The sequence below is a fragment of the Natrix helvetica genome (assembly GCF_964273705.1).
Source record: "Natrix helvetica genome assembly, chromosome: 1".
Taxonomy (NCBI): domain Eukaryota; kingdom Metazoa; phylum Chordata; class Lepidosauria; order Squamata; family Natricidae; genus Natrix; species Natrix helvetica.
This window is the reverse complement of record NC_138548.1, coordinates 213,922,676-213,946,164: the sequence shown is the minus strand read 5'-3', so window position 1 is coordinate 213,946,164 and position 23,489 is coordinate 213,922,676. Positions and strand designations below refer to the sequence as shown.

General features: G+C 40.3%; 1 protein-coding gene across 2 annotated transcripts; it reads left to right on the top strand.

Moving 5' to 3' along the window:
* The first annotated feature begins 1,623 nt into the window (after window positions 1–1,623).
* Window positions 1,624–21,033, top strand: COPZ1 (COPI coat complex subunit zeta 1). 2 transcript variants are annotated; one of them, XM_081934741.1, is made up of 9 exons: window positions 1,631–1,838; window positions 14,804–14,872; window positions 15,828–15,909; window positions 17,338–17,429; window positions 17,869–17,924; window positions 19,088–19,165; window positions 19,651–19,702; window positions 20,054–20,092; window positions 20,699–21,033. In XM_081934741.1, the coding sequence occupies exons 1-9, from the start codon at window positions 1,758–1,760 to the stop codon at window positions 20,744–20,746; spliced, it is 597 nt and encodes a 198-aa protein (XP_081790867.1). In that variant the 5' UTR covers window positions 1,631–1,757; the 3' UTR covers window positions 20,747–21,033. The 2 variants fall into 2 exon arrangements, with proteins under 2 accessions (XP_081790868.1, XP_081790867.1); XM_081934742.1 differs by lacking the exon at window positions 20,054–20,092 and having other exon boundaries at window positions 1,624–1,838.
* Window positions 21,034–23,489: the final 2,456 nt, after the last annotated feature.

Genomic DNA, 23,489 nt, shown 5'->3' with positions numbered 1-23,489 from the left:
ATGGCGCTTCATCACCCTAAGCTCCTCGGTGTACCAGGGAGCCCGGGTGGATCGTTGCCGTAGGAGAGGTCGCAGAGGCGCAACCCGGTCCAAGGCCCCCGCCGTCGCCCTATTCCAGGCGTCAACTAGGTCCTCCGACCGAGCTCGGGTCAGGGCTACAGGTAAAGGCCCAAGCTCCGTCTGGAACCTGTCCGGTTCCATCAAGTGCTTGGGGCGGTACCAGTTTGAACAAACTGGCTCCGCCTCCTCGAGGTGGAGGGTAGCGCCAGGGAAGTCCAGCCGGAGACATGAGTGATCTGACCATGACAGGGGCGTAATCTCTAAATCCCCTATTCCCAGATCACTCGTCCACTGCTCAGATACAAAGACAAGGTCCAGTGTGTGGCCGCCTTCGTGTGTGGGGCCCTGAATTAGTTGGGTCAGGCCCATGGCTGTCATGGAAGCCATGAACTCCCGAGCCACCTCGGACGCTGCTCCCGTCGACGGCAGGTTGAAATCCCCCATAACCAGAAGTTTGGGAACAGAAAATGAACAGAAAATGTTACAAAAGTGTGAACATCAAAGCCCAGGTGAAATGTTTTAATCTGTCCAGGCATGGTCTGAGAAATGCCTTTCAACCAAGCTTGCAGGCAGAAGTTACATTTCATTAGTTTTGTGAGAAAAATCAGAATGAAACATGGACATTTGCAATATTTGCAGATAGGGCAAAAGCCAGTAATATATAATTCCAGATATTAGATAAATGTAACATGAGCATCTTTGCCTTTCTAGCAGCGGTGAAATTCATTTTTTTTTAACTACCAGTCCTGTGGGCGTGGCAGGGGAAGGATACTGCAAAATCTCCATTCCACCCCACTCTGGGACCAGCTGGAGGTGGTATTTGCCGGTTCTGCGACTCAAAATTTCCGCTACCAGTTCTCTAGAACCTGCTGAACTTCACCCCTGTTTTGTAGTCTCCTCCTTAAAGTATACTGATTAAGTATTAAGTAATATTAAAGTATATACTGTTTTCATACATTTCTTGAAGTTTGGTAAACTTTAAATCAATAGGATAATATACACAAGAGACACGAAACAATGACGGAAGGAATATCCTGATGGTACTTCGTGGATTTTAAGAGCAAGCTTTGGCTGATGAAAACCGTTGTCATAACAAATGCTTTCGCCTTTAAAATGCCACAAGTCTCTTCGCTGCTTTCGTTACCACCGACGAACACTATTTTCTCTAGCTGCGCTTTGCTTGCTCGTCCGTGCGACTTCTTCCCCAAACTCCCAATATAGTTGAAATCCTAATAACGGGATGGTGCCAAAGGCTTCCATTGAATTTCCGTGACAACCCTTCATACAACCTCCGCGTTAAAAGCAATGAAATCCCTCCTTGAAAACGAATACAACTACTTCCCCCTTTGCAGGAAAATATCTTTCTCCGATCATGTGATCACAGCTGGCCAATAATTATCCAGGGCCGAAACGGCCTAACCGCTTTCTCCTTCACCATGGAAACAGTCACATTCTTCCGGTGCCCGCCTTCCTCGGAATCGATCCGTGGCAAGGTGAGCGGCAGCTTTATCTTCGAATCACAGATGAGGGAGGGTCTTCAAGGTGCGTCACGCCCCATGTTAGAAATTCGCAAAAGGTAGCCTTGGCTAAAAAAGGAGGTAGGAAAATGGGATGCGCAGGTTAGCCGAGGAAGAAGCGACTTAGCCAATGAGCGGTCGCTTAGAAAGGTGGAGGCGTGGTCTAAGAAACAGATTGGCATGGAGCCAGCCAATGCTGGGCAGCCGCGGCTTGTGCTCCACGTCGGCATCGGGGCGACCAAGATGGAGGCGCTGATCCTGGTAGGAGCCGGAGGGGCAAGAGAGGGGAGAGGGAGAATTGCTGGGGTGCGCGCCTGTTACCATGGAGATGGGCAGGTGGGCGGGGCGGAGCTAGTCGGTAGCTGCTGGGGTACTTTTGGGCCTGGGCTTGAGTTCTTCTGGAGGGAGTCCGGGCCCGGCCACCCGAGAAGACGCAGGGAGGCTGGGCCGGTCCATATGGCGGAAAGGGCACGGCAGGCTGAGAGAAGCTCCAGGTGCTGGTTGACACACCAGCCAGGATGGGACAGCAAGGAAAGTCCCTATCTAGTCTTCTCTGGCCACGCCGCAGAAACGTGGGGCAAATCAGCTCTCTCTTTTTTAGAAAAAAAATGCAGTGGTTGCTGTTCCATCTGTGAATTTCATCAAGGAAAGGACAAAAAGCCGAGTTAAAGCTTTCGTTCCATTTCCAGATGGATAAAGTAGGACTTCCACTGAAGAAAACCACTCTTGTACTCCTATTTCTTAACTGTTTGCTGCTGACTGGCTTTTAAGGCGCAGGAGATATTTTTTCACAGAAATATGTTTGATTACAGAACAACTACTTAAACCGGGAAGGTTGTGAAAATAATATTTCCAAGGAACTTCTTTGGGATGAGCCGCAAAATAGCTGGCTCTGAATAGGATCTGCAGTGTTGCTACAAGGCCACAATAGGTCTTACAGGATTCGTCAGTTTCTTTGCGGTATTTGTAAAATTAAACTGAAAGAAAACTTTTATGCAGGTTTGTCCCGATGCAAAAAAAAACCAAAAACCTTATGCTCCATTCCATATGGAAAACATAATCAAGACTCTAAACCAGCCCTCAAAAACATTTTCAAAAGCGCTGCTATATTAATTTTCTTTTTTTGATTTATATGCACTGCAATCAAGGACACTGTAATTTTTAATTTATAAGGTACAAAGCATATTCACAGTATTTTATTCATCTGACCCAGTTTCCATTTTGGAGCATGTGCCCCTTTCAAAAGCCAATAACTCTTTATCCCAGGAAAGGATGTGTATCTCTGCCCCAAACATTTGAGGGCATCTGGTAAGTACAATACCTTGATATCACAGGAAGACAATTGAAGTCTCCAATTCAAAGTAAAATATCCTACTCTCACTTCAAAGAGGTCAGCTTCCTAACAGTTCCAGGACAGATAAAAATACAAATGAACAATGGGAAAAATTTCCTACTAAACTTCTTCCCATAATACATCTACAATGGAGCCTACTAGAAAATGATGATCTAGTCTTTTACAGATAAATAGCAGCCCTGTTTAATCCAGTCAAATCCAGTCCAGCAAATTATTTATTATAATGATCAATCATATTCCTATGATACATCACAAATTTTACAAAGAATTCCACCTTCGGTTACCATTTATTGATAGTAATAAAAAACCTGACAACATGATTTGTGAAGTTGAGCAAATAATCCTAAATGCACTTGTTGGGAGTATGTTTCATTTGAAAACAGTATCGCTTTTGTTCTTTTCAGAAGGGTTGCAGTGAAATTTGATTTTCCATGAGTATGCATCACATATCTTGTAAAATGTGGAACATTAAATGTTCACTGACTGCTGACTATCTACAATTTTACCACAACATGGGATATTATGAAATCACATATGCATCTCATATGTTTGTATTTGAAATTTTGGAATCCTGTTTAGCACAATCTTAGTTGAAATCTTGACAGCTTCTGGAAATACATCCTGCTGAGAGTAACTTTCAGTTGGAATCTCTGTGCTTTATAAATTGTTTTGCAGGCTTGGGTCGAAATCTTGGGGTGCTCAATAAGTTCCCCAACCCTGTGGCGTTGGCCTTATTCTGAACAGTGGAGAACCAGTATGTATTCACCTCTTTGTCAGTCAGCCACATTTCAAATACGTAACATGCCATTAATACAAATACAAAACCAACAAGATGCTCTTTTAAGGTGCTTGATATTTTGTAGGTGCTGGAATGTATTTTCACGTTTGAAGAGAAAAATATTATGGCATAAAATTGTAATAATAGATGGAATAATTTATAATTAGTAGCATTTGAAGACATTTTGAATCTGCTTTTAATATGACCAGCTACCTCATTAAATTTTATTTATGATTTTCAAATGTTGACTCTTGTGTATCCCAACCTCTTTTTCTTAATATTTACTATGCTTATAGTGAAATGAAAAATACCAGAATTTATCCCCGTGGCCTAATAGCATTAATGCTGGGAAGGTCTGCTTTTTAGGGAACAGCAATTACAGTTTTCTAAAGCAGGCTTGGTAGATGTCAGATATATGAGATAATAATGAAAACCTAAGTATGTATCAGTTAATATGTCAAAGTAATACAAAGGACATAGAATTAAAGAATGATAGGACTAGGAATTTGTCTTGGAACTCATGATTGGCAAGTCTTGGCAATACATTTAAGTGTAGGTAAAATGCCTCAAGTCAAGCTTGATTCCCGTTGATTTCATGGATATGACCATATAATATTCTTGGCAATGGGGTGGAAGTAATTTTCGAGGTGGAGGTAGACTTTTTTCACTTCCTATTATAGCTTGCAATTTCTTCTAATGGTTTCCCATCAAGGAACCAGCCAAGTCTGATCCTCCTTAATAACCAAAAGTAGGCAGGTGCCTCTACCTGCTCTTGTTGAACAGCAGGGAGTCAGAAATTCTACTTCAGATCTCTTAGCAGAATTTTAAAATAATGGGTTGCCTTGCTCTGGCTTAGGAGAACAGCAATACACAGTAATAACAATGACAATTAGTATCAATACAAAAATTGTTTTGCAAAAACCCACACCTCCTGATGGAGTTCTTTTGGATAGGGATGATTTGAGTTGTTTGAGAAACCAAGATGTTTTTAATGATCTCACATTCTTTTCCCCTTTATTATTGCCAAACATTTAACTTTGCACTTGGGTCCAGTTGAGATTTTTTCTAAGAAACAAGATAGGATGAGGTGCAGAAATTAGTGTTTCTTATGAACACCTCTTCTAGCTAGTAAACTATTGAAGCATTAGTGGGATATTGTAACATAAAATTGAATGCCATAGCTAAAATAACAATTATTTGCCAGATATTATATTGAAGGTATTTGAAAAAATGAAAGATAATGTCACGCTTCTCGCTATTTTTATTTCTAAATAATATTTTTCCTGAAACATTTATGTTAGTAATCTGATGGATTTAATACTGTTATTTTTACATGACTCGATAAATATTCTGTAAATGCGTCAATTTATAAACAAAAGCTGTTTGGGGTCGTCCATAATATGGGATGGGGTCCTGAGAGTAAAAAGGTTAAGTAATACTACTCTGTAGCAGTGATTCTCAACATGAGCCCTATGGGCCCTGATGAAGTCATGCCATATTTCTAGAGAGCCACATAAAATTTCTGAGATACTTGTCATGATCCTCACATTTCAGTATCTCTGCTAATTTCCACAGCATAATCAATGAAAATCGCTATAGTTTATAGTACAGTATGCGATACAGATTACCGTATATACTTGAGTATAAGCCGAATTTTTCAGCCCACTTTTTGGGCTGAAAAATCCACTTCGGCTTATACTCCAGTGAACAAAAAAAAAAAAAAAATGTGGCTCTTTAAACATTTTAATGGGGCTCTTCTGTGTGCCGGGCACCCGCTTCCCTCCCTCCCTCTCGGGCTTCGGAGGGAAGCTTCTGCATAACCCCGGCGAGTGACAAGTCTCCCAGGCTGTAATTTGCCGAGCTGTACGCGCGCGCCTGTTTTCCACGGCGTGGAGCAGCGGCGAGATTCTGGGCGGCGAGCGATGATTCCGGGGGCCATCAGTGGGGGGGGGCAGGGTCCCCCCTCGCGTTCCTCATCTTCCCGGATGGCCCCTGGAATCATCGCTCGCCGCGCAGAATCTCGCCGCTGCTCCACGCCGTGGAAAACAGGCGCGCGCGTACAGCTCGGCAAATTACAGCCTGGTTATGCAGAAGCTTCCCTCCGAAGCCCGAGAGGAGGGAGGGAAGCGGGCGCCCGGAGGGAAGCTTCTGCATAACCAGGCTGTAATTTGCCGAGCTGTACGCGCGCGCCTGTTTTCCACGGCGTAGAGCAGCAGTGAGATTCTGCGCGGCGAGCGATGATTCCAGGGGCCATCCGGAATTCTTTTCCCTTAGAATCAGAATGTTTGACCCTAGCTTCATCTGTATTAATATTTAGGGGAAAACGAGAACCTTATCAAACCGTAAATCTCCTATACTGCATTAGAATGAAATGGAATGGAATGGAATGGAATGGAATAGGATAGGATAGGATAGGATAAGACAGGATAGGATAGGATAGGATAGAAAAGAACAGAACAGAACAGAACAGAACAGAACAGAATTCTTTATTGGCCAAGTGTGATTGGATACATTCATAAAGAATCATAAGATAAAACGTTTAGTGATAGTCCAGGTTACTAATAAACAATCAAATTATACTAGGAAACAAATAAATAACAATAGAAGCTTCCCTCCGAAGCGTTCCGAGGGAGGGCTGTAAACTTCCCTCCGAAGTCTTGGGATGTTCTGAGGAGCCCCCCAAGGCAAAACGCCGCTGCCAGGTAGTTAAAAGTATGTCTCTGATTCGTCTCTGTCAGTCTCTCTCTGATTCTCTCTCTCTCTCCCTCTCTCTGTTCCTCTGTCTGTCTGTCTCACTCACACACACACACACTTTTAGCAATTTTATTGTTATCTACCTGTATTTTTATTTTTGTAATTTACCGTGAGCTGCTGCATTTCCCAGCCTCGGCTTATACTCGAGTCAATAACTTTTTCCAGTTTTTGGGGGTAAAATTAGGGGTCTCGGCTTATACTTGAGTCGGCTTATACTCAAGTATATACGGTAATAAACAGCACAGATAGTAAAGCGACTGTGAGGGATCACATTGGTAAATGAGGCTCAGAAGGGTTCCATGAGCAAAAAATTAGTTGAGAACCCAGGCTGACCTGGAAAATAGAAATAATATTCAAAACAGTCACAATAGGCCAAAGAAACGGGGCTGAAAATAATGATACAATTTAAAAGACGTGAGTGCATTTAGAAGTTGCATGGTTTTAAAATGTCGATTGCAAACTTAAAATGAGCGTGCTGTGTCTGCAAACCAAGCAAATGCTTTTTTAAAGGCTCTCTGAACTGAAGACTACTTTGCAAATCACAGAAAAAATTGGTCCGACCTCACCTCAACTATTATGCTTAATTCTAAGTACTATGCTTTAAAAAGGATCCAGGAAAAAAAATTCAACAGGATCAGAGAAAGGCATAATCAGGGGATGAAAAAGTATAGGCTGCTATGGGAAAAGACTGAAAGATGTTGAAAAACAATAAGGAGGAACATGACAGCATTCCTGAAATAGCTTGAAAGGCTGATGTATAGAAACAGCACAAGAACTTTGCTTTCTTATTCCACAGTACCGAAAGTGGAGTAATAATTTTAAGATGGAGAAAGTCAGATTTCACTTGAAAGATAGAAAAAACTTCCAGTGAGTAAGAATAGTTGATACTGACAACAGTTACCCAGGAAACTGGTGGGGGTCTCGTTACTGTGTTCATGCTGCATATCTGGGATGCTGTAATTTAAATTCCTTAACCAAGCAGGAGATCCAACTTGATGGTCTAACGGGCCCCTTCTAACTCTGATTCTCTTACTCTTCACCTGGGTTATCCGGAGATAATGACAAGGAAGATTAGTGTTTGAGACAGAAAATGAATGTTTTCGATTTTGCTGGTACCCAACAATGCTAGCTTTTCTTTGGGGGGGGGAGGGGAAGTGGGCTGATTTGGTTGTAAACTTTACACAGCAATGTTTCGAGAACCTGCATTAAAAGGATGCATAAGGTCAGTCTCTTATAAACAGTAGCTTCATTTATTGACTTATAAAGGACATAAGCCATTTTGGTTTCATTACCTTCTGTAATCTTAAACTCTGGACTTGCTGGTGTTATACCCACATCTTTTAAATTAGAGATGTACTGCCTGAGGCTCAGAATTACTTGTGCCTGCAGAAAATTCCCAAACTTGCTATCACATTGTAACTTTTAATGTGATAGAATAAGTGATTAAATACATAATTAGAAAGTAATCATGGTAAGTATAATTAATTTCAATTAAATATAAATGAAATGAAAGTTTCTGGTGTAGCCCCATCTATTCCCTTTTTTAATATATCCAAGAAAAAGTTGGGCACCACTGCATATATGTTAATGTGCATTACTTCAGTGACTTCAAGACTTGGTAAGGCTAAATGGCTCAGCTACTAAGCTTTCCTGCTTGTTTAACTGAACAGTATTCTAGATTTATGCTTCAATTTAGTTCTAAACAGTCCTGAACAGTTTAATTCAGTTTAAACTGAATGGTTTAGAGAGGTATAATCAGAGGTGGTATTCAGCCAGTTCTGACAGGTTCTAGAGAACCGGTGGCAGAAATTTTGAGAGTGAGGAGGGAATGGGGATTTTGTAGTATCCTTCCCCTCCAAAAGCCACACCCAGAGAACTGGTAGTAAAAAAATTGAATCCACCACTGGGTATGTAGCTCACTAAATGACTCATTTTATTAAATGTATGTCCTCCTTTTCTCTTGGCAGGCTACAAAAGGGTTGAAAACAAAATCTAAGTAGCATGAAGATTTTTTACTTTTTAATTTGTTTCTGATGCACATGATACCGTATCAGGGATCTTAAATCTGTCATTTCAAGATAATTTGACCACATGGAATGCTATGAGGTTAAAATAGGAAATATGTTTTAAATAGTCAACAATGTTTCTTGGAGAAAAAAAATGTTCCAACATTCTTAATTATGCACAGAGAAAATGAACTTGCCTACGGGTAAATTATTTTGAACCTGTCTTTTTCTACTGTATTATGATGGTAATGACATTCATGTGAGCAATGGTTTTATATAGAGCCATTACATGCTAAAAACCTTAGTCCATCCAATATTACAGTAAATCTGTCAGGAGGTTGTTTTGTTATTCTCATTTTATATTTAATTACCTATGGTTTAATATCTCTTTAGAAAATTACATAAATAATCCAGAATTGAGTTTTCAAAAGAAAAAAATTAAATTGTAAGTCACCTTGCAGCGAGATGGACAACAAGCAAACTTAATAAAACAAATAAATAAAATATTCATTTTCAAATACCATTTTGTTTTATTTAGGTTGTAAAAAGCAGATTATTCTTGTCCTTCATTTTGGAACTGTGGGAAGCTGATATTCATACTGGAGTTTAAACTGAAACTGAATGTTTCACTGAGGTATTATATATCTCTGTCTGGAGTTGGTATAATCTACTTGAGACTATGATGAAAAAGAAACTGCTGCTTTTAAAAAAAATATCTTGAGATGCAAAGTCACAGCCTAGAAACCGATTGAACTTCAGAATAAAAATGGGGCCACTGTATGGTCTCCTCAGAGATCTCTTAGGCTATTTTCAGACATCTATGTCTGAAATCGATAATGTCCTTCAATTACATCCTGACTGAACTGTTCTAACATGTACTGAGGGGAACAGCTTTTGAGAATCACTACATTAACTATGTTAGAACAACTTTCTTGGATAAAATAATATTGCTTCCTGAAGATATGGTTTGCAGTTTGGTGGCTAGAAATGGTTGGCACATCTAAAGATAATATATCAACTACCGTACATACATTTTTGGCAAGATCCTAACTAGCCATGGTGAACCACAAGTGTTTTGCATCCCTGTTGGGGAGCTCTGACATTTTCTACTTCGAATTGCTTAGAAAAAGTGATCAGGAACCTCAGGTGGTTCACAGTGCTGGACTGTTGACCATGGTGCTTTTAATAAGCTCCATCAACCACTGAGGGCACAGTTCAGTGTTTTTTTTTAAATAAACGATAAAACTCAGTATGCCTTGGGATCAGAGTATCTGGAAGACCATCTTTTTGCCTTTGAGAGGGCATCTGCGTGAGGTCCTTTTTTGCATTACATCATCATCTGAGGTGTGTTTACTAGGAATGTGTGAGGGGGCTTTCTGGGTGACAGATCTGAATCCCTTGGCCAAGACAAGGCAGTTTAACTAAATCACTTGTCTATTTTGATAAGCAAGTAGATTTTTATTGAGTCATGCGGTGGGCTTTTAAGCTATTCACAGAGGGATTAATGGATGCATGCTGCATTTTTAAAGAATATATGTGTCTGATTGACATTTATGTGTTACTCTCTATATTTTACCATCCATTTTCATATTGTAAGCTGCCTTGAGCAATATTGGTAATAGGAACATAGAATATATATTTTATCAATAAAATAAAAGTTGCCATTTCTCCCCACTCTCCATTTCTAATAATGCAGATGAGGGTGTTTTGCAAGACAAAATATGAAGCACACAAAGCAACAATTGTATGCTATCAAAAGTTAATAAAGCTATAAGCCTACATTCCACGCATTTGAGATGGATCTCAGCAGGAGTTATTTCTGAGTGTCAGTCATATGAGGTTGGATTATAAAGCATATTGCATAACCGCACCCACTCCAAAAATCATTCATAATGCTTATCAGAGTAGATTGTTCACATTCTCAAAAGTGGGAGAATTTATAAAACAACTTTCCCTAATCTGATGGATTCTATAATGGCTCCGAATGGCTTTAGGGCTATGAATATCAGTGGGGATTACAGAACAAGATTAGTTTTTTCTTGAATTTAACTAACTGTAGTTTAGATAGAAAAAAATGGCCAACCATCATCATCTATAGCAGAAGAGATTTAACTTTTGAGTCTTTTATAAATGGCAGCATTGATAGTGTTGAGGAAAAAAATGCAAGTAGTTTATTTTGCTTTTGAAAGAGTGTCACTTTCTTCACATTGATTACCTAACTTGGAAAAGGTCTGAGTTGGGCCTATTTGATTCTAACAATATCTTTTCTCATCTTTTCATTACCTTGCATGTGGGCTATATTGCCTTTCTGTAAACTTCAGTGGAAATGGCTCTGCCTCCTCCCTGCAGCTTTCCAAATGTCTTTTGCAAATAAAACAAACACATATATAATTCTTCCTACCTTCTCTCCCTTTCCAAACACACTCCTTCCTCAGGGATCTTGGCAGCTGTAAAATCTTTATGGCAGTACTGCTGCTATCGTGCTGACCATCTGGGCCACTGCACACCTAGTTTAATTGACTGAACTTTAATTTATTGAAACTTCAGAATTAAATGATCAGAATAAACTGTGCAGTAACTCTTAATGTCTTGTTCAAATGGTTGATTGCTCAAGGCAGCCTTTGGCTTGAACTGGAAGGCTTCAGTGAAAAAAATATGCCACTTCTGTCCTTCCAGTTAATGCTCATTATAGATTTAAACTTGTGTTTAATTGTTTTCTCTCCAATATAAACCAGTCTCTTTGCTAAAGAGATGTATAAATTCTACTTTAATACATATATGGTGAGCATCTGTTTTTCTCTTCCTGGAAATAAAACTAATGTGAGTTCCAGTCATTTGTCCATATTTGTGGCAGCATTCAATCTGGATTAGATCAGGTAACTGAATAGTTCTGATATATTTACATTGGTCATTGGTTGCATAGCTTTAGGTATTTGTACTGTTGTGCTTGCAGTTTCTAAGAGCTTCAGTGCAGAATTCAGATACCCCCATCTTGCTGCAAAACAGAGATTGCTCACATGGAGATCTATGCACATAAAGTGAAATATTACAGAAAGGGAGGAAAATTCCTGCAACACTTCTGCCTCCTATGTTTGTGAGATGAATTTGTGCATGTGTGAGTAGGAATGAAGAGAGTTAGAAAAACATTTGAATTTTCTCTGTTGATGATCATTTCTCTCTGAGAATGGATGAGCCAGCCAAAGAGGAATCCTGGAAAAAAAATTCTCCACCTTCCTATGGAGTTTTTTCATGTTTCCCTCTTAAAATAAAAAACCTTTGCATTCCCAGTCCTTGCAGCCCATTTGTTTATAGCAAATTATTCTGGCAAATCTTGTATGAGAGTGTGTGTTCAATCAACGAAGAAGTTAGCCTGTCAGGTTTGTTCTCAACCTTGCTTTGCGTGACTTGAAAATATAGTTTGGAACAATATATGATAGCAATAAGTCATCCAACATGGCTGATCTATTGGTTTTCTGATCTAAGAACTCTCAGTAATTGCAGAATTCACAGAATTCCCTAGATAATAAAAAGTCTCTGCATTGAGAAGTGTTGAGAATTGTAACAATTTCTAAGTTCTAGTTCTTTGGGTTGCCTAGTAACAAATATGGGTCCTGTACAAGCAGAATTGCTGGACACTGTAGGACTAGAGATAATATTCAGCTTGTTATCGAATACCATGAAATGCTGGTAGGTTGCTCTGCAAAAGACCATCATTTGCAAGAATCTTGATTATCACTTGTTTTAAATTCTAGACTTTATTTTGTGATGACTTCAGGCTCAATCTCAAGAACAATAGCGTTGCCCACTTCCATAGTCATCAGGAATCCTTGTTTCATAAAACTTAGGAAAAAGCATTCTCCCTGCTTCCTTGACCTTTAACCGTATCAGTAGCACAGTGGCTCAGAATGGGGAATCAGGCTTAAGCTTGGTATATCCAGGTCTGTTCCACAGATGGTCTTCTGCTCCCAGAGAGGACCTGTTGTAGCGCTTGAGGTGAAGTTCTGTTATACACTTTGACTGTGGCTACATGGAAGTCAGTGCATCACAGAACTTTGTCTCGAGAGTTTTTTAGCATCCATCAGGGGGAAAAATGGCTCTCCTCTGGCCCTTTCTCTCTTCAGCTGCACCTCAGGAGGCTGTTAGGAATTTGGGGAGCTGATTTATGCCAAGCCCAACAGTTGATGTTTGATAGGATTAAGCCTCTCTTGAAACTCACCAGGAATTTTGTCTTGAGTTCTTCTTTAGGCAGAGGATGTGATCCGCCATGCAGCTACACCCTCTCTTGTCTGAATCCTGTTAGGATATGTCATTGAGCTCTAAACATGGCAAGAAAGCGGTCCATGTTTCCCATATTTTTGACTCTGTATATCAGGATTGAACTGGAAAGTTTTATGTTGCATATTGACTTACGGTGGAAGCTATAACTGGTCATAGCTCTGACAAGCTGATATTCGACTAAATCACATTTAGGTTCTGCTATTGAGTTGAGAGTGTTACTTTCACTTGTTTTTAGTCAAGGAGCGGTCTGCAAAATTTATGGTCTTATCTTACTACTACTCATAAAAAGGCTGGGGCTCCAAGAACTTCTTAAAGCTGAATTTTTTTCAGGTACAGTGGAAATCCTCTCTTCTTTGCAATTATTAGGAGATTGTGTGCCTCTGCTTGAGAGAAATAGAAAGGAGGGAGGGACAGTATTTCTATCTCCAATGTATAATCCAGTTCAAGATAGAAGGTTTAGTGGGCAAAAATCCCCAAAAGTTGATCTGGGAAGGACGTATACATAATATAGTACATTAAGGTAAGACCAGTCTGTATTCTGGAGGAGTACATTGACTATGTAATACTTGCCATGCATGTCTCTTTTTTGTTCTTCATTTGGAATTTCTTACAGGCCTGTTTGGCCTCTTTGATATTTAGTAAGCTCTAATGATGTACTAACTTCAGTGCATCTTCTTCGCAGTCCTTCAGAGAGTCTTCCAGTGCCCTTTTCTCTTCTTCAACTGTCTAGTGCGGTTGAAACATTCCACGTCCCCTAATTATGGTTGGTCACACAGTCAACCAGAGATTGAGACTGGAGGGTATTTTTACCCACCTATTGAACCTTTCCCCAAGGACCTGTCATAGGCAGATGTTATTGTTTGATGATGTTAAAGGTATCATCACAGGATGTATGTAAGTGCTTTCAAATATAGCTGCCTTTTGCAGTTGACTGATGGGGATTTTGTCAATGCCAAGGGTGCTCATGTGATGTTTCACATGTTTTCAGATTACACCCATGACTACTACCTTTGCTTTCTTTTGCCACAGTTGTTCTATCTGCAGGTCTTTATATTTGTGATTTTCTCCAGTTGTTTCTCTTCTGCTATCTCCAGGTACTGCAGCATCCACTGTCCAGAGGCTTTTTGTTTTTCTTATCAACAATTGTTAAGGGTGTTGAATGGCAGGTGTTTGTCTGACTGAATTCTAAAGTCCCAGAGCACTTTAGCGTCTTCATTTTCTACTATTTCTCTATTTTATAATCCCACCAGCTCTTACGTGTTGGCAAATGGTATTTCTTGTAAATATTTCAATGTACCATTATTGCTACTTTGTTTTGCCTTCGTTTTTTGTAATCAGACTGGGGGATCTCCTTGCAGCAGCAGCTATTATTATTATTATTATTATTAGTAGTAGTAGTAGTAGTAGTAGTAGTAGTAGTAGCAGCAGTTGTAGAAGTAGTAGAAGTAGTAGCAGCAGTAGTAGTACTGTAGCAGCATTTAAATTTATACGTGCCCAACTCCCAGCAACTCTTACTTACTGAATGGACTGCCACAACTTACCAAGTGACTGTATTAGACTGAATAAACTGTAAGTTATGCACACCTGGAATGACATATTGTGGCAGATTTATTCCATCAGTAGATCTGTATGTGTTCTTTGCATTATAAAATGGTAACAGACAAATATGTCATTTGATCTCCGACAATTCATCATCTTAGGGAAAAAGAAATGAAGTTTCTAGTCCTTGTGAAGGGCTATGTGAAGTTTGAAAACACATATATAGAACTATAAACTGTTGGAATCAGACCCACAATGGTTAGTGTGGATGTTTCAGGGTCTCTTACTATGGTTTTAATTTGTTTAGTTCATTACTATCACAATAGCTGAATAAAATTTGCAACACAGTATGAATTTCATTTCACCTCAGCATCTACATACTGTAGTTTTGTTCAGTGTAATAAGTTACAATGGTGATTCTGTGCATCTCTACACCACGCTCTGGTTAAAAAAACGAGTTGCACGTGGCATGAATTGAATGAAACAGTGAATGTGTACCTTTCCCCCCCACCCTCAGGAACCATCTCTCTACACAGTGAAAGCCATTCTGATTTTAGACAATGATGGAGACCGTCTTTTTGCTAAGGTAAGTCATGGGGCCTGTGAAAAAATTCAAAGTTTTAAGAAGAACTCAAACTGTAGCTCCTCAAATCTATATCTATTAAAAATTTTCTGTTTTAAAATAGTTTCTTTTTCCTTTTTTAATGAAGCTAGCACGTCTTTTTCTGCCCTAGTGTATTATCTTGAAGGGTGAAGGAAATGTGTTTCTGCAGCTACATTTGATTTGGGTGGATAATTTATGGGATTTTGGCACAATTTCCTTCTACCCAGATTCAAATGCCTTATATCCAGTGGTGGGATTCAGCCAGTTCGCACCTATTTGGGAGAACCGGTTGTTGGAAGAAATCTCTTTTTTTTTTTCCACTTCACAGGGTTAATCCTGTAAGGAAGGCAGGAAGGAAACATTCTGGTGTTGCTTCTAGCCTAATCTTTATTGCCCTGATTACAGAAACTGCCTCTCCGGTTAACCCTTATTACATTGTAACAGCTAAGGTGAAGAGCCTGTCAACCTGAGTGATGTTGAGTTGGCCACGCCCACATGGTCACATGACCACTGAGCCCTGCCTACCCAGCTGGTCATTAGAGCAGAGAACTGGTTGTTAATTTATTTGGATCCTACCACTGCTTATATCTGTCTCAGTTCCCCATTTGTAGAAAACAGGGAGGTGCCTATCAGGTTTATTACGATGGAAAAGAAACTTAGAATACTCTTCCACACCTTATAGATGTGACAGACTGTGCAGTTAAGTGAGACATGAGGAGCCATTGGCCCGCTCAATATTCTTGAGTTCATAATTTACATTAACTCCCAACTGACATGTTTCCTGGAGATGGTGGTCCAGCAATAACTTACAGGATCCCTTGCTCCTGATTTTAGTATATGAAGTTGCCTTTAACATGATTGTATGTCTCATTTGAATCTGGCCACTTGTTTTTTTTCCTTGCCTCTCAGCTAATCAGCCTTTCTTTTCCCGTACTAGTATTATGATGACACCTATCCCACCGTCAAGGAGCAGAAGGCTTTTGAGAAGAATATTTTCAGCAAGACCCATCGGACAGATAGTAGGTTTTCCTTGGATCATGATTTACTCATCATTTTTCAATAAATGTTAATACTTTCCAAAGGCCAGATCTATACATACAGTGGGAAAAATCTGTATTAATGTGAACAAGAAAGTTTTAAGAACATTTTTAAGAATGCTGTTTTTTAAAAGTTCCCAGGTTATTTTTAATTTACACTTTATTTTTAGGAGAAATTTGTTACATCAAGGGTAAGCAATCCATGTAGCTCTCTTATGAGAAGAGATTAAGGAGACTGGGAATGTTTGGCTGTGAAAAATTGAGTGTGAGGGAAAAGATGCCAGTGTTCTTTAAATTCTTGAAAGTGGATGACCTAGAAGAAAATGAAGATGTGCTTTACATTGTCTTAGAGTGCAAGACACAGAATAGTGGTCTTGTTACAGAAAGCACATTTGGGTTGAATGTCAGGCAAATATAGTAAAAACAGATTTACAGTAGAACCACCCTATTCAAAGTGATGTTGGGTTCTTTTTTTATTGGATACGGTCAGTTGGATAATAGTCCATGCATAGAGCATTTAGGACTCAGGCTTAAATGTCTCCTTTAAATTCCATGAGTCTAAAGTTTTCTTTGAAAAAGAAAATTCTTTGAGAGAAGCGAAGTCCACTAGTATTGTCCTACCTATCCCCCTAAAGCCCCCTCTGGATTTTGTTCAAGGTTCAGTTTTGCCCCCTCCTATTACATACAATCAAGAACACATATTACACGACTGTAATAAGATATTCTTTCCAAATTTCTTGTTTCCTGAGAAGCATCCTACATGTTTGTGCATGTGAGCTGATGCAGGAATGTGGATTCATGCTGCACCCTGTAACACATAATTTCTTTATATAACACTAATTGCAAATTGGTATGAATATAAGTACTGACATTTTTTTAAAGCAAGAGCCAATTGTTACTATAGTAGTGTAAATTCTCCCAAAAGCCTGCATTAACTCTGGGGCAACATTTTCTTGTTAAGCAGCTTTTGAAAGTTAAGGGTGGCTGTACTGCATCAGAATCGGGTGAAATGCTACTGGTTCGGATCGGTTTGCCCAAACCAGTAGTAAAAATGCTGCTGGTTTGCCCGAACCGGTAGTAAAATAAATGAAACCGGTTCAGGCGAACCAATTTTTCCGACGAGCAGCTGTGATGCACAATGTATATTAGCTAGAAAGGATTTCCTGCTTTCTAGCTAATATAAATCACACAGTACAGCAGACTCCCCCCCCCCCCCCGCTGTTCGCTTACCTTACCTTTTTGACGCACTCTGTATGCGTGGGAAGTACGCGGTCTACGCATGCACTCACATTGCTACTGAACTGGTAGCAAAGGTAAGTGGATTTCACCCCGATCAGAATATTATCATTACTCAGGATTGGAAATATAACTTAGTTGTGTTTATCTCCCTCCCACCCTCTCTTGTTCCAGGTGAGATTGCCCTCTTAGAAGGCCTGACTGTTGTTTATAAGAGCAGCATTGACCTGTATTTTTATGTTATCGGCAGCTCCTATGAAAATGAGGTATGTTATTCTAGGAACAGCAAAGCAACTGTTTGCAGTAGCAACACTAATTTCAGCCCTGCTGACTTCCATGTGAAGAAAATGTTGTTGCCATCATTGTTATATGATGGCAACCTTAGGTTGTGTAAAAACTGACTGCAAACTGCAAAATACTGACACTGTTGACCTTGGACAGAATGTTGTGGCAAGATTGAATCATTACCCTCTCTTATTCCATTTTAAAGGGAGAACCTCATATATATTTAAGAGAAAGGACTAATGGCACATAACATAGATGCACAATTCTGGCACACCATGGCCTACTTTGGTTCCTAGTGATTTGTAGCAAAACACCAATCTTTTCTAGGGAAAAACCTCCAAACATTCCAGAATGAATGTAGCGTTTGGGTCATTGTGTATGCATTTATGTTGATCATATGGATGTGCTTTTCCTTTGCAGCTGATGCTAATGGCTGTGCTCAACTGCCTCTTTGACTCACTCAGTCAGATGTTGCGGTAAGAAGCTCTTTATTGGCTATAGCTGAGGTGTATGGGGCCTGAGGTGCAAGATGTCTACTGAGAATTCGCTAGAGACGACTCATTTTCTTTCTCAGAAATAACCAGATTTTGATTAGATAACCCTCTCAGGATGTATTCTTGCTATTTGCATTAATAATCTGGAGTCACATCTGTGGATTTGCATGTTTGAGAATTGGTAGGTCCACCATGTGGGGCAGGGGTGTTCAACTGGCGGCCCACAGACCAAACGCATCACGCACAGGCCACGCCCATCCTGGCTCCACAAAGGCAAAAATGTCACAATATGTCACATTTGTGTGATTCAAGGTACTAGTTATGACCTTTAGAGCGCTCCATGGCTTAGGCCCAGGGTACCTGTGGGACCACCTACTGCCACCAGTAGCCTCCCACCGTCCTGTGCGATCCCACAGAGTTGGCCTCCTCAGGGTGCCGTCAGCCAGACAGTGTCGGCTAGCGACTCCCAGGGGGAGAGCCTTCTCTGTGGGAGTGCCTTCCCTCTGGAATGAGCTGCCCCCGGAGCTTCACATAATCCCCGACCTCTGGTCCTTCCGACGTGCCCTAAAAAGATGGCTTTTCCAGCAAGCCGGCCTGGCCTGTTGATTTTATCTAATTTTTAAAATGTTAGTGTTATATTAATTGGGTTTGTTTTTTGGATTGTTTCTAATTTCCTTTTAACTTTTGTAATATGTGTTTTTTAATGCTGTACGCCGCCCTGAGTCCTTTGGGAGAAGGGCGGCATATAAATCCAATAAAACAAAACAAAAACAATGATGCAATTGAGCTTGACACCCGTGTTGTAGGGTTTTCAGGGGGTGGGGCTTCTCGCTACTGGTGGCTTCACCTAGAGCCACTTAGTTCCGTTTGCCTCAGCATACTCAACTGGACCCTGGCGGCTCTGCCCTCCCACTCTGCTTTTCCTCCATCGCATAAGCTTTTTTTACATTCTGGGGGTGGGAGGAGTTGCATTCCATCTAGATAACTTATTTGCTTCTGATGGTACCATATCGCTGACTGAGAAACACCATGTTAAATAAAGGAGGAGTTTTGAACCAGGTCCTGATCCTTAGAAACTTTTAAGAGGCTGAAGTGGTACCCAGTGCCCTAGTTCCACTCTCATTGGTGTTCGGCATGTCTTGCAGAAAGAATGTGGAGAAGCGAGCTCTCCTAGAGAACATGGAAGGCCTTTTCCTGGCAGCGGATGAAATTGTGGATGGGGGGTGAGTCCAATGTCTCGAGAAATCTGTTCATGCTCAAAATTTGGGTTTACCTGTATACGGATCCTGTGCATTATCTCTGGATGAAATATGCATTCTCAATGGCAAGAAATGCCTTGGGTTGTTTCAGGAAATATCACTCTTTGTTTCGATTGCTACCCCTCCCCTTCCAAGAGCTATCAGAGAATGTAGTTCAATTTGTAGTTGAAGAGCTGCGGTGCCACAGAGGTTAGAGTGCAGTACTGCGGGCTACTTTTGCTGCCTGCCGGCTGCCTGCAATTTGGCAGTTCAAATCTCACCAGGCTCAAGGTTGACTCAGCCTTCCATCCTTCCGAGGTGGGTAGAATGAGGACTCAGATTGTTGAGGGCAATAGGCTGACTCTGTAAACTGCTTAGAGAGGGCAGTAAAGCACTGTGAAGCGGTATATAAGTCTAAGTGCTATTGCTATTTCTAATTTGGTGAACAATTACTTCTTTCTCTCTTATAGGGTGATTTTGGAAAGTGATCCCCAGCAAGTACTACATAGGGTTGCCGTACGTGTAAGTGAGCCTTGTCTGACCTTTTCTTTCTTGACAGCCTGTCCAGTAGGCAGGAGCTTTCTGACTGAATTGGCTGACAGGCAGAGGCCACAGTTAGTTGCTTGTATTTGCAACAGATGAAAAGATGTCACAATTCCATATCTTTATCTGGAATTGTGTGCAAGTGGGATGTAATGTTGTAGAGGCAGGGGAAAAGAAAGGATGCACTCTTGATAAGCAATGGGCCTAAGTGGCAAGTTGTAGTCTCTGATTTGGGAACAGAAAAGTAGGAGTCCATCAGATCTATTTTTGAGAAAGGTCAAATGAGATGTTCTGCATCCCACCAAACAGAGTTCCTTCTTCCTATTTTAGGGGGAGGATGTCCCTCTCACAGAACAGACAGTCTCACAGGTATGTCTTCTGGTCAGATTTTCTGTAGTATTTTACATTTTGCGTGATATCCTCTTTCCATGTACCTGGCTGCCCTTGACTCTTCCTTCCAGTGAACTTTTCTTGAATGTACTCTTGGAGACATTGATAGATAGTGTGCCTCTAGCCTCCTAGGGACATGAGGGCAGTTGCACCACACAAATGCGAGCTTTGAAGCATGATGCAGAACTAAATGCGCATCCGGTCTTTGCTTTCATTTCAATGATCCAAACTTTGAATTTTTAGACTTGTTGAATAGCCCTCTTGCATTTGATGCTGTCCCACTGTGGGATGAGCAAAGTTGTTGTAACTTGGAAATATGATTACAGAATTTGAAACCCCACAAAAGATTTTCATCAGTCAGTTGTGGTTTTGACAAAGTGGACTCCCATTTTATTTAATTAGGACTTAGGATTTGCATTTGCACTGAATGTGCATAGATTACTAGATTTGCCCTTCTCAACTTTAGCTTATGTCTCTGTAATGAACCCCTCTTCTGAGATATTTTTCTGTAAAAGAGTTAATGTGGGTGGACAGTTGTGTAAAAAATTCATGTCACCACCAATGTTTACCTTCCCTTTTTTGCAGGTACTGCAGTCAGCAAAGGAACAGATTAAGTGGTCCCTTCTGCGATGAAGAACCATGTGGAACCTGCTCCATTGACCTGCTGTCTTCAACTGAACCTCCTGTGTGTTTGTCTTGCACTGACCAAATTATAACATGACCACCATTTTTGAAAGATTTCTAGCTATTTTCAAGTTTTATCGCTCTCCTATTGATTATTAATGCTATTGTACGGCGAAACACTTATCAGGGTTATTGCATAGATACATGATATGTCAAGAACAGCTAACTCAGTTCATTTTAGATGTTAGCCACCATCCTTTTTCCTCTGTAATCCAGAAATACAGTTATTTATAATATATTTTGTCCAGTTTCTTCCCAGTATTACCGCTAGGATAAAAGAAAAGCATACTAACAAATGTTTAATTGTATTGATTAATCACATTTATATAGCTGCCCATCTCCCTCAAAAGAACTCTGGTTGATGCACAACATTAAATAAAACAGCCAATATAAAACAGATTTTAAAAATCCAAAAGCCACAGTAATAAATAAACATAAAAACAAAGATACTTTGGATGAAGAGAGGATAAAAATGCCCCCTCCCCCCCCAACAATGGAGTCATCAGAACAGATCTTGGATTCTCTGGTAGTCCCATGCCTGGCAGCATAAGTAGGGCCTTACCAAAAAAAAAATCAAAAGAGATGGCACTAATCTAATTCCAGGCAGAAGGATGTTCAATAAGGTAGGCACAACAGCAAAGAAGATAGATCTTCCAGAATCCATCAAATGTAAATCCCTAGCCAACAATGTCTCCCCCCCCCCCCGCCAACCAAACATGTGTTCTGTGCAAGATCTAACAAGGCAGGCTGTTGTAATCAAGGAGAGACGGTTCTTTACACAGCCCATTCCGATGCCTAGAAAGGCTTTAAAGCAGTGGCTCTCAACCTTCCTAAAGCCGCGACCCTTTAATACCGTTTCTCATGTTGTGGTGACCCCCAACCATAAAATTATTTTATGTTTTCTGTATTTTTTCAAAAATATGTGTTTTCTGATGGTCTTAGGCGACCCCTGTGAAAGGGTCGTTCGACCCCCAAAGGGGTCCCGACCAACAGGTTGAGAACCACTGCTCTAAAGGGTAAAAACAGCACTGAATTGAAGCTGCAGGAAAACAGCACATTGAAGAGTAGAGAGAATGGAATGGAATGGAATAGAATAGAATAGAATAGAATAACAGAGTTGGAAGGGACCTTGAAGGTCTTCTAGTCCAACTCCCTGCTTAGGCAGGAAACCCTATACCGTTTCAGACAAATGGATATCCAACATCTCCTTAAAAATTTCTAGTGTTGGAGCATTCACAACTTCTGGTATAACATAGACTGCCCCAGAAGTGCACATAACGGCCTGCGCCGCCACATTCTGTACCAGCTAAAGCTTCTGGATGCTCTTCAGCTTCAGTTGGCCAGGGCAGAATAAAGCCTATGACTTGGAAGCAATACGTCTACTACATATTATACATTGCCCATCCCACTCTTTCATTTTTAGGTAAGCAAGGTTATACAAAGTACAGAAAAAAGGGGACTTGCTCAAGCTCCCCATCTGCAAAATGTGAATAATATTAACCATAAATAGTTCTGTAAAAATGTATTCATCCTTGAATTTTCTTAAGTTTTGCATATTTTGGCTAGCAAATGTTATCAGAGCTTCATGTGGGTCCTGTTGATATATAAAGAGAAACCGAGTGAAGAATACCAAAGATTGCTGCTTATTTCATTTATTTCAGACACACAGCATGGTTTATCAATGTGAAAAAAGCAATCTGCTCTTTCCAAGTTCAGCAGCGCTAGTTATCTGAGAATTTAAACAAGCTTATAAGCGTCACACAGTTTTGCTATCATCACAATGAAATTCTCACAAGATTATAGAGGCACATCATCTCCCCCTCAAAAGAACTGTATGAATAATATTTTTAAAACTCTGGGATTCCCTGGTAAAAGACATAGTTTTGAAAAAGATTTGGATCAGTAATCAACCTTACTAAAAGTGCCTGTCTTGACAAAAATCACTCCCAAGACTGCACCATAAACAATCCCTATTCTGCAATAAATAATCCAGAGATTTATTTGCAGATGTGTCTTAACTTTAGTTAGTCATTATTCATGACTTCACCATCTGCATAAAAATGGGATGCATGGAAATGTAGCAGCAGAAACCATTGCTTAATAAAAAAAACATCGCTTATCTCAAATTTCTAGGCCACATAATCGCATTAGTTGGTGAAAACCAAAACCTGCTCTCCACAATAAGAACTTCAAGCACAGAGGTGGTGGTGTCATGAGTTTTGTTTTGCTACTTCAGGAAGTGGATGGTTCCCCATCATTGAAGGAAACATGAATTCTGCTATGCACCAGGGAATTTTGCAGAAGAAGAACTGAAACTAAAGTGAACCAGGTTGTGCAGCAAGTTCATAATCCCGACAAGTCTACAAGAAAACCGAAGAAGAATCAATTTAGTGTGTTGGAATGGCTAGAGTCACCATACAAAAATGCGGCGGAACCCGAAATGCTACAACTGCCCCAAATATAACTCGAGTCAAGAGAATTTGCTGGAGAGGAATAGCCCAAAATTACTACATAATGATATGAGTCTAATTGCCAATTACAAGAAGCATTTTGGTAGCAATTATTACAGCAAAAGCTGGTGAAAGAACGGAGGAGCAGGGGGTGGGTGGTGGGTTTGCAGGGGTTCTGGAGAACCTCTAGTTAAGATTCTGTGCAGTTTGGAGAACCCCCAAATCCCACTCCTGGCTGGCCC

What these genes read in the sequence shown, in the direction of transcription:
- COPZ1 (XM_081934741.1), top strand. Translation starts at nt 1,758, where the DNA reads ATGGAGCCAGCCAATGCTGGGCAGCCGCGGCTTGTGCTCCACGTCGGC. An exon ending in AGATGGAGGCGCTGATCCTG is followed by an intron (nt 1,839 to 14,803) that starts GTAGGAGCCGGA and finishes CCCCACCCTCAG; the next exon opens with GAACCATCTCTCTACACAGT. An exon ending in GCAGCTCCTATGAAAATGAG is followed by an intron (nt 17,430 to 17,868) that starts GTATGTTATTCT and finishes TTTCCTTTGCAG; the next exon opens with CTGATGCTAATGGCTGTGCT.